General features: G+C 44.2%; 1 protein-coding gene across 1 annotated transcript in view; it reads right to left on the reverse strand.

Moving 5' to 3' along the window:
* The window catches only part of ADAMTSL3 (ADAMTS like 3), a 788,444-nt gene that overhangs the window by 93,604 nt on the left and 682,699 nt on the right, over positions 1-12,141 (reverse strand). The window contains exons 19-20 of the mRNA XM_063925941.1: positions 11,485-11,664; positions 9,623-9,776 (exon numbers count right to left, since the gene is read on the reverse strand). Of these exons, the coding sequence (XP_063782011.1) occupies positions 9,623-9,776; positions 11,485-11,664 (334 nt within the window). The remainder of the gene's footprint in view (positions 1-9,622; positions 9,777-11,484; positions 11,665-12,141) is intronic.

Here is a 12,141-nt window from a genome sequence, read left to right on the forward strand (position 1 = left end):
GGGGGATGCCTAGTCTGCTGACTCATCAGGACAGTCAGAGAGGGTGAAGGAGAGGCTTCCATAGGAGACAACAGTGGGGATGCAGCACCAGTAGAAAAAGTCAGGTTTCAGTGATAGCAAAAAGGATAAGAGAGTTGGGTAGATTGTTATGGGTGGATCTGGAAATTCAGAGGGTAAAGGAGAAACAGAGAGAGGGAAGTGGGGAGATATGACATTGGCAGGGCTGCGTGTGTTTGGGGATGGGCTGAATCAGGGAGGGAGTTGAGGACAAGGGGTGAGGATGATATTAGACGGGAGTGAAAACACAGGGTGACAGTAAATAATAGTGTTAAGATACCCTTTAATAATCCTGGTGTAAGCAGTTATCTTTAGAAGTCATGTAATTAATTAATTGGATTCCACCTGTGCGCAATTATATTATCTTTATTGACTTTACATCTATCTGTGATAAATCCCAGAGTGTTTTTCAAAACAACGACTTCATCATGAAGAACAAAGCAAATTCAAGAAAACCACCAATAAGGGGAAGGACATCAGAGCGTTTCAAAGATATGTAATACATCTGGAAGTGAGGACACCAAAAAGTTACATAGTTACAGCTATGTATGGCAGAGACATGACAAATGACTTACGGTACAATAGTGCAGGAATTCACTACACCTTATGGGGCAGTACCATTTTGGGACAGTGCCATTGTTGAAGGAAACTCAGATGAAATCTCACCTAGACATTACCATAAAGCATATAAAATTGAGTACACGGTGGGACGATGTGTACCCAGCCGATATGCCGGCCCGGCAGGCTGACATATCGGATCGTGGGTACACATTGAGCTATGTAATGAAGGTCATAGCAACATATCGCTTCTTCCTTCATTACACATGGCACGGTCGCTAGTGTTGTCACCCAGTTGGCCATGCAGCAGGACCAAAAGGACGACATTGCTAGCTACCGCAAGTCAGTCATACACACTGAGCGATTTGCTTAATGTGTCGTTCTACTTCAGCCAGAAACGACAAATCGGGCCGATATTGACTCAGTGTGTACCCAGCTTAAGTCATCTGCAACTGAAGTGATGCTAAATTCTATGGTCTGATTAATATTTGAATTTATTATTATTAGTCTCACTGGGCAAGATTAACGTTACACGTCACACACATAACCTCTCTACCGTAAAACCTGATGTTGGCACCATAATGCTACTGGGATGATTCTCTGATTCATGTACAGAAAAACTGCAAGTACAATAGATGAAAAAATTAATGCAGCAAATTGACCCAAATTAATTTGGATCAAAATTTGCTGCAGTCTGCAAGAGACTTATTCCAGCAGGAGAATGATCAAAGAAAACAAAACACACTGGAGTGGTTTAAATATAAAACACAATCAATGTCCTTGAGTGGCCCAGTTAAGGCCAAACAATCAAACAGTCAATTCTAGTGGGAAACTATGGAATAATTTGTAAACTGCTTTTCACCAACAGTCCTTAATCAACCTGATGAAAATCAAGTCGTTTTTCAAATAAAAATGAGAGTAAATTCTAGTGTCCGGATGTGCAAAGCTGGTAGCAATTTACCCAAACAGAATTAAAGCTTCACTTGCAGTTAAAGATATTCTAAGAAGTAATAAAATAAGGCAGCAAAAATGTATGCAATCAATCACTATCTGTTTTTTATTTGTCGGCAATTTGGAAAACATAACTGCTAAATAAATCAACCCTTATTAATGAGAAAATAAAATGTGAAAAATGTTAAAGGGGGTCAATTCTACTGTATACAGTAACAGATGACTAGTCAAATCGACAATATAGGTCTCAGACACATACATGATCATTATACGAAAACTCACATTCTGGGGCGGATTCAATTAGTCGAGGCAATTTACAGCACAGGAGAAAGGGGGTAGCCTCGCTATTTAATTACAGCCCCTTTTTCTTCGTTGGTAAATTTGATACTAATGACCATTAACCCATAGGTTTCTGGATAAGTACCCGGAGTTATGGGTTAATGTGTTTGCAGCACCCGTGATAAAGGCACTTACAGTGGATGTCTGTAAAGCTAAACTCTCCGCACATGTTACATCTGCACTACCTGCAGTGCAACATTATTTTGCTCATTTGCTTGCTTTCTTGGTTTGCTATCAAACCTGAATAACCCCCTAAGTGCAGCCTGTGGGGTTATCGCTGTAATGTTGAAATACTTTTCTTATCAATTAAATAGTTCAACACAGGTGACGCCAATCATATATTAAGAGGAAAGTCCAGATGCAGAGCATTTTGCCCCTCCTGGAATGGGTCGTGTTGGGAGGTATGCATAATGGGGATGTAGTTAAAATGCCACTGCAGGTCGGAATCCGAACAACAGCATAAGACAGGTGTCAAAATCCCGACGGAGGTCAGGATCCTGGTGTCAAAATACCGATGCTCGGAATCCTGATCATTCTTTCAGCGGGATGAACTTGCGTCCTGCCTCAGGGGGTGGAAGGTTAGGTTTAGGCATTAAAAGGGGGGATAGGTTTAGGGTGCAGGGATGGGAAGGTTATGGTTAGGTACCGAGGAAGGGGGGTTAGGGTGAGGCACTTGGAAGGGGAGGTTACGGTTAGGCACCATGTGGGGAGGATTAGATTTAGGCAGCAGGGAAGGAAGGATTAGGGTTAGGCACCCACAAAGGAGGGTTAGGGTAGGGGTCAGGGGAGGGCTAGGGTACTTTTGGGGATCTGTCAGGATTCTTATGGGTTGGGATGCCGCTGTTGGTATTCTGACCACCAGCATCCCATCCACCGGTATATATACTGAATCCACATAATTAGAAAACCCGTCCCACCCCTGGGCCTCCCTGTCTTAAGTGCCCAGGTCCCCCTGTCTTAAATGCACCGGGCGAGGTTTCTTGGTAACCTAGGCAAAATTCTGGCTACTGTTTCCCCCCCAACCACCACCACCAATATCCACTTTCCAGTCCCTTAGGTGAAAATGTGGAGGTGTAAGTTCCATAGCCGCCACTGTCAAATAAAAAAAGCCTCCTCCCAAAAATTTGTAGTTTGTGTTTGTATTTGTGGTGTCGGGCTGGGGCATGAAGAGCCCACCGGGCCCATGTTTTGGGGTGTGGCCAGACAGTCGTGGCCCCTTGATAAATTTATATATATATATAGTAAATACTGCTAGTGTATGCATGATAATGTACCAGATTAATAACAGCAATACACTGTAGAAAATACACCTTAGTCCTGTGCAGTATAAGTTAACATATCTATAATGTATAATTCAACCGCACAGTGTGGAACCTGATTCCTAGAGGAGGTGGGGGCCCCAAGGAGTGGTGCCCACCGGAGGTTTCCCCTGTTCCCCTGCGTGCCAGTCCGCCCCTGGGTGGATGTAGGTTACATGTGTTTGTTGCTGGTTCCGCTCACCTGATATTTTGTGACCTGTCAACTGAGCACACTGTAAGGCAGCATTCTATATATCTTGATTTGTAGCATTGTAATGTTAATTGCCATGACTAAACTGCCTTTACTGGGGCTATTTCAAACCTAAATTTAGCACATCTACGATCAGTTACACAGACATGCGGGGGAAGCCCAGCACAGTGCTAGTCCGCTCCGCATGTCAGGCCCTGCCCCGCCGCAGAAGTACAAAAGCATCGCACAGCGACGATGCTTTTGTGCTTGGAGAGTAACTCCCTGCCAGCGCAGCTCCTGCGCGCTGGCAGGAGCTACTCATCGCTGCCCAGGTCGCATCGGCTTCGTGTGTAGTCACGCAGCCACCGCGGCCTGCTCCCCCAATGGTCTGGGCACGCCTGCATTGCCCGGGCCGCACCCCCTAAATGGTGGCCAAACACTGCCGTCCCGCCCCTTCTGCCCAGCGACCGCCTCTGATTCTCAATCAGGCAGAGGCGATCGCAGGGCTGAGACAGCCGTGCACAGTTCAGACCAGATCGCCGCTGTGCGAAAATGCACAGTACCGATCAGGTCTGAATTAGGCCCACTGTTCTAGCTTCCTGTAGCAACACACATGTAGAAAATATCAGTAAATTCATTTGTTTATAAAACAGTCACTCATCAGCTGCTGTAGTTTCAGTTAATAACACTTCAATAAAAATGTGGAGGCTGGCGGCAGGGGGTTAGGGCACTCTGAGCATCACAACAGGTACAACGACAACAACACATCTTCCGATTGTGGGTAATGTAGCCTGATGATGCTCCCATCTGTGAGTGGCTGTATGCAGATTACTGTATGTCCCATTTGGAGAAGTTTAATAGTTGGAAGGTTTATTAATATATAACGTATACTGTAACTACCTTTAGAACATATTTTCTGTCTTTAGTGTAGGCTTTACGGTTCATTATCACTGAATTAAGTTTTTAATTTCGCCTACAGTATCTAGTCACAATACAGTATGCAATAACAACAGAGAATGTACGATTTGTGTCTCTCCTTCAAATAACGGGATGCAGTTAATATACCGGCCGTCGGGAACCGAGTGTTTAGGAGACCAACACCGGAATCCCGATAGCATGTGAAATGCCGCCGTCTGGAATCCCGACAAACGCAGGGTATTACCACTCGGTTGGTGGGTGCACGCCACCAATAGAGTGGGAATATAACCTGTGGCGAGCAAAGCTGGCCACTGGGTCCAATAGTGACAGCCGGCATCCCATCTGCCGGTCAAATATATGTATTCTGAAATAACACCCTCATGACTGATTTGTGCTATACTACCTTAGTCAAAATGGCAAAAAAAAAAAACACCTTAAAAATCCCACTGGGAGTGAGAGTGAGTCCCAGTGACTCCCTGCTTATTTTGCTTTGGTTGCTCATATTGTGTGTGTAAGTAATTTTAGGGTTTGTCCTTACGCCATAGCGGTACCCATACCTCCCAACATGACCCTCTCCAGGAGGGACACAATGCTCTGCTTCTGGACTTTTTTCTTAATTTGTGATTGCAGCACCTGTTTTGAACAGGTAAATAAATAAAGAAAGGCGTTTCAGCACAGGTGATGGCAATCATAAATTAAGAGGGAAGTCCAGGAGCAGAGCATTCTATCCCTCCTGGAGAGGGTCATGTTGGGAGGTATGGCGGTACCAGCCCTGTGCTGAACACTGGCAGAGGGACATGGTCTTCTCATTACAGTGGAATCAGGCCCAAGCTTATAACGCTGGGTCTGCTTCAGTATTTGAAACCTGTGCTCATATTTATTTTATGGTACAGGGCACTGAACGTAAGAACTGTTTTACTACAGGTGGTACAGTAAGTGCTGCTGCAAATGTGCTTCTTCACCAAGAATTATTTAAGCCATAACTAAGGCTAAAGAAAGCAGAAAATGTGATTAAATATACAAATGTGTTACTAATGGAGTAGGAGGTTGGACTTTATTGTGACTAGTGCACAGTGCAGCCCACAGTGTTCCTCCTCTCAGCATAGAGGTGCACTTTAGTTTCAGATGAGTAGAACTGACATTTATACCTTAAAGTGCATCAAATGGACCATGCATACGCTCCGGTGTAAAATCAGGTACACTATGAGGCCCAGTCGTATTAATTACAGAGCTGCTTTGGTCTATTTTCGATATGGCAAGTCCCAGAAAGTTTGTTACTTTCCACTTTCACGTAAATTGAGTAAGCGATGCCAATGTTTCTGGAGATCACTCTTCACTATGTACCTCACACTTCAAAGTCATTGCCCCAGTATACAGCTTTCTGCAATTAATTACACTAACGAAGATATGTAGCGCTTTTTTTAAACCTTATGCCAAGAACATTCCTGGAACTCCACTGGGGTTTTAAATGTGCTACAATCCCAGTCGGTTGGCATTTTAATCTGAAATAAAGCCCAAGCGAAGAAAGTCTCTTATTATGCGGGAGCTGTAAGAACTATTTTTTTCTAACTATAAATTCATTTGAAGGCATAACATGCCGTCCCTAGTCACACCCAGGACTTAAGCATAGTTAATTTGTCAACTTTTCACATCAAAAGCAAAAACTTGTGACACTTTCATTTGCACATTCTTTTCATACTCAAATCATTAAATCCACATTTCATTGCACCTGTAGCTTGTTCTAGTGTTTTCAAAGACCCCCAGGCCACCGTGTGCCATATTTATAGCTCTTTGCAGTGCTAAGCCGTTAGACACCTTATAAAATATTCAACTCAATCTGCCATATGGTGTCTGTATAACACTGCTTAGTAGATAGTGCATGCTGTATGTGATTTCACTTCTATGGATAGAATTGTGATTTTTTTTTTTTCATAGTCGTCCAATGTTATAATTTTTATTCATACAAAGACTATTCCCTGGTGATGCTTTTTGTATCTGAATTGTGGCATTCGCATGAAACACTTGCTGTTCAGTTACAAAGACTTGTAAATAACAGGTCATCTCTGGTGGTTCATGTAATAGATGGCCAACAAGAGGTAGCCATACAGACATACAAAATCTCTGGCTTTCCCATCATCCTTATGTGCATAACATACGAGCACAGTACCTACATACTGCGTACAGATGAGGAATCCATGACTGGATGCTAATGTCTGGATGATTTAATGCCAGGGCCGCAGGGACCAATATAAAAGTGTCCCCCGGCTGTGGCATTATCTCTCTGACTAGTGAAGCCCGATGCTGGTGTTAAAAATACAGGGGACCCCTACGTTTTTTGTCCCCCGTATTTTTTGCACCAGGACCAGGCACAGAGCCCGGTGCTGGTTGTTTAAATATGGGGGGACCCCAGTCAATTTTTCCCCCATATTTTTACAACCAGGACCGGCTCAAAGAGCCTGAGGCTGGTTATGCTTAGGAGGGGGGACCCCATGCAAATTTTTTTACAGATTTTTAACACATTATAGACTTCTTTTAAGGTACACAATGAAGCCCTGCACGGATCTCACAGATCCGGCCGGGATTCATTGTGTTATGTCCGGCAGTGTTTTACTAATCACTCCCGTAAAACACTGCCTGACATTGCGAATGACATAGACATCGGAAAACACGAAAATGCAGAATACGACAGCATAGTAAATGAGGCGTAACAAATTCAAAAAGTTGCAAATTCATACATTCGATGCCATTCATGATTCATCTCCCACCAAATCGACACAAATACGAATCTTAGTAAATATACCCCCATATGTGAGAAATCACCACACGCTGGGGCACACATCAGGGATATTGTCACTGTACGGCATTTGCTTCCCTCATTACAGACACACTCTGGTGGAGATCCACAGAAGCAATGTTTGGTAAAAAACCTAAGTACTGTAGCTACTGCAGAATGATAAGAAGTGATTGATTTACAATAAAATGAAGACCTTAGTAAGAAGAATTTATCAAACGAACAGATACAGTAACTGTTTTAAGTGGCGTCAAAACTCATAGTGTAAAATGAACACATTGGCCCTCATTCCGGGTTGATCGCTCGCTAGCTGCTTTTAGCAGCATTGCACATGCTAGGCCGCCGCCCTCTGGGAGTGTATCTTAGCTTAGCAGAAGTGCGAACGAAAGATTACCAGTTCTGCTATTAAATATTTCCCTACAGTTTCTGAGTAGCTCCAGACCTACTCCTAGATTGCGATCAGCTCAGTCCGTTTAGTTCCTGGTTTGACGTCACAAACACGCCCTGCGTTCGGCCAGCCACTCCCCTGTTTCTCCAGCCACTCCTGCATTTTAGCCTGACATGCCTACGTTTTTTAGCACACTCCCGGAAAACGCTCAGTTTCTGCCCAGAAACACCCACTTCCTGTCAATCACTCACCGATCAGCAGAGCGACTGAAAAGCGTCGCTCGCCCCTGTGTAAAATTGCATAGTTTTGTGTGAAATTACTTGGCGCGTGCGCCCTGCGGCCCATACGCATGCGCAGATTCGCCCATTTTTAGCCTGGTCGCTATTCTGCTAAAAACAGCAGCGAGCGAACAACTCGGAATGACCACCATTGTTTGGCCTTTCAATTCTCAAAATTAAATGTTTCTTCACCAAGGGAACTTAGATGCTCTGTTCCTATATGTATTTCAGAGTTCAGATTTCAAATGTTTCCCTCTTAATGCATTTCTCTGCGGAGTTCCATCACACTCACTGTATGGGGGAAATGTGCCAAACCTTCTAAATAGTGGAGCGGTGGTGAAGTTGCCCATAGCAACCAATCGCTTTCTAGCTAGCATCTGTCAAGTACAGTCTATAAAATGATATGATGAAGGTGGTTGTTATTGGCAACTTCACCTGTCCTTATTTAGAGAGTTTGATACATTCAGACTAGGGAGGCCAATCCCGGGATCGGGATCGGCGGGATCCCGGGATTTGGGCCCAAAAATGCCGGGATTTGAATCCCGGGATTGGAGCATCCAATCCCGGGATTCACGGGATTATACTGCGCATGCGCGGCGGCGGGAGGGTGGGCGTAAGTAATACTACTTACTAATATTAGGCGGGCGGCAGCCATGAACAAGTTGAACGCAGCGGCACTTCAAATGTAGCGCCGGCCGCCAGCCAATCAGAGCTGGCGGACCGGCAGCCAACCATTGAAGCTGCAGCGGCAGCCAATCAGGTGCGACTGCTGCGGCCGCTTCCCTGATTGGCTGCCGGTCTGCCAGCTCTGGTTGGCTGGCGGCCGGCGCTTCATTTGAAATGCCGCCGCGTTCAGTGTGTTCATGGTTGCCGCCCGCCTAATAGTAAGTACTATTACTTACACCCACCCTCTCTCCCTCCGTGCAGTCAGTGGTGCTCCCTACAGCCTTCCTCCCTCCCGCGCCGCTACCATCCCTCCCTGCCGTGGCCTACACCCTCCCTCCTGAGTCCCGCACCGCTACCTACACTCTTCCTTCCTCCCGCACCGCTACCTACACCCTCCCTACCTCCCGCACCGCTACCTACACCCTCCCTACCTCCCGCACCGCTACCTACACTCTCCCTACCTCCCGCAACGCTACCTACACACTCCCTACCTCCCGCACCGCTACCTACACACTCCCTACCTCCCGCACCGCTACCTACACCCTCCCTCCAGCGCTGCTCCCTACAACTTTCACTGATCCCTACTGCAATCCCGGGATCCCCGGGATTGACCGTTTTTCAATCCCGAATCCCGGGATTGAAAAAACGGCCCGGGATTGGCCTCCCTAATTCAGACCCTATGCCAGAGTATTCTCCTCTTTCTACCAACCTATAACTGCCTTCCCTGTTGACATTTCTTCTTAATGACAATGGATCCAGTAGGCTAATCAGGGGGAGGAGACAAATTCAGCAGTAGTCTATCAGTGTAAAAAGAAAGATGGCCCCAGTCACTGTGCTTAGGAGATGATGGAAAAGGTCCCTAGACATATCCCTATGCCATGTATTAAGGCTATATTCACCTTTATTAGATATTTACTATTAGGTTCTCCAAAACATTATTTACAGTAGAACAATCCACATTTCTGTATTAATTAAGAATTTATATATTGTAAGGGAAATATTACCCTAAAAAATGAAGTGAAGGTGGAGTTTGCCTTATGATACAATATATAAGTGTGGTATAGTTGTGGCAGGATCCACTTTAATACTTCCACATTATAGTAGAGAATATTTCAATTAACTGTGCTTGCATTCTCATGTAGTATTATCTGTACATCCTTCAGTGTCCAATACATGAAACATACTTACTGTGGCATGCCCCCACGCGACACGCTCTAACAAGTGCTGGGACAGGAAGTCCATGACATAGGGATTTATTCACAATAACGATTTGTCCCTTAGACGTTATCTTCCGGCAAACCAGCGTCCTCCTCTGGACTCCAACACCACATCTCACGGAGCACTACAGTAACACACACAGCGTCAGTACACTGCTCTTGCCATTGGAACTTTAACATGTATTTGCTAATAAAGTGAAGCTTTAAACTATTTGTCTGCAGGGCCCATACCTGTGATTTATCCGAGTGTCTCTGAATATGCTGACATTCAGAATATCGACACCAGAATGTAAACATGTTCTGAATATTGACACATGCCATAATGTCAACATGTCAACAGATTTCCATTGCAGAGGTAAGTATGCCTAAACCTAACATCATTAAAATCAGTTATCAACATTCATAGTGTTGACATAATGTAATACTGACATTCTGTCATTGTCAACTTTAATAATGTCAACATTATGTTTACCGATTTAGCCATAATCCATATTACTTTGTCAAGCATACAATGCATCAAAATGGAGCTATGTTTTGAAAATGATATTTTATACAATTTACCAATTTCTACTTCATGAAACATGTTGTTGTGTAGAATACATTTACAAAACCACCAGGGTATATTTGTCAGTGTGGTTCCTAACGCGATTTTCCATTTTTGGGCAAACCCTACAAAACATAGCCCACGCTCTCCCACCATACAGCAAGTGTCACCTGAAACTGAGTGCCGACCAAATGGCTTATTTCCCTGTAGTGAAAACAAGAGCACCCAGCATAGTTAGCTATCCTGGGTGCTATGGACGGGCTGTGCCTTCAAATACTGTAATTCGCCATCTCTTGGCTTTAGGTTCTCGGTTGGGTAATAAAGAGCAGATAGTTGTGTGACAGGAAACATTTTATCCTTTACTCCTAGAACATCTACTGTTCTTGAGCAAACATACTTAGGGGTATATGTATCATAGCTTGGAGAGAAATAAAGTAGAGAGAGATAAAGAACAAACAAATCAGCCCCTAGCTGCAATTTTTCAAACACAGCTGGTGACATGACAGTTATGAGCTGATTGGTTGTCACTTTATCTCTCTCCACTTTGATACATATGGCACTACATATGGCACTAAGTCTAAAAGGTGTCCAATAGCTTCAGAAACCATGGCTGTCACATACAGAAATTACGGTGGTCAGTGACTCTCACATGTGACACTCAGAGGTTTATTTATCGTTGTGCAAAGCCATGTGCACTGCAGGTGTGGCAGATATAACATTTGCAGAGAAAGTTAGATTTGGGTGGGTTATTTTGTTTCTATGCAGGGTAAATACTGGATGCTCTATTTTTACACTGCAATTTAGATTTCAGTATGAACACACCCCACCCAAATCTAACTCTCTCTGCACATGTTATATCTGCCCCCCCCCCTTCCCCCTTGCAGTGCACGCGGTTTTACCCAACTGCTAACAAATTTGCTGCTACGATCAGGTCTGAATTACCCCCATGTCTCTCTGCAAAACTGCAGAAAAATGCATATTGGCAAATAAACTTGTGAAGCTGTCACTGATCACTTAATCCTTTAGCTCTGTGGTTCTGTTAGAGCTCAGAGCAGTCACAGACTGAAAAAAGGCGTCAGCGACTGGATACAATACAAATGACTCTGCAAAGTTAGAAGACCTATAAATACAAAACTGCTTTGATCAAAGCAATCATTACCTCATACAAAAAAACAACATTAGGTGGACGCGCCTTTACCACTTAATTGCTGATCCCCTGAGAAACTGACTAAATTAAACTTTCAAAAGGTGTAGTATTTATCATGGCACCATTTGTGGATATCACTAACCTTGGACCATTCTCCCGTCGTTAACTGTAGGGGGCAATCAACTTTACCACAAGGTTTCTGACTAGCCGGCTTTTGCATCTGGCACAGTTCTTCAGAAAGCTTCATAAAGCTCCCATCTGCCAACAACTGTTTGCAGCTCACTTTGCGGTTTTGGACACCTCCTCCACACATCCGAGAACACTAAGAACACAAACACAGCATTGTTCAGGCCATCAGTATCACTCCAGTCACAGGGTATAGCATGGCGCACGTCACCTAGGCAGCGCAGAGCAGGATCTTTACACACAGCAGTGTCACTTGTCCAGACACCTCAACAGAATTGTGTACTACACAGCCAAATCCGTCCGGGGTGTTATCTAATAGCCTCATGTTTTCATGGACTGGATCACTGGCTCTTGCTCAGGGTCTATTATTAATAATGTGTCAACATTATATTTTAGCAGTCTGAATCATCAATCAAAGAGCATATTTACAACCATGTAAGTTTGTACAAGTGAAAATATTAGTCCACATCATACATTTCCACTAGCTGTTCTCCCAGTAGAACATTATAATGGTTGAGGGGATAAGTGGTGGGAGGTCAGCATCAAAGCCTCAACCAGAAATCTTTCTACACCTTAGTTGGGATAATAATCAGTCGGTATTAGCAGTAGTTAT

The sequence above is a fragment of the Pseudophryne corroboree genome, chromosome 6 (genome assembly GCF_028390025.1).
Source record: "Pseudophryne corroboree isolate aPseCor3 chromosome 6, aPseCor3.hap2, whole genome shotgun sequence".
Taxonomy (NCBI): Eukaryota; Metazoa; Chordata; class Amphibia; order Anura; family Myobatrachidae; genus Pseudophryne; species Pseudophryne corroboree.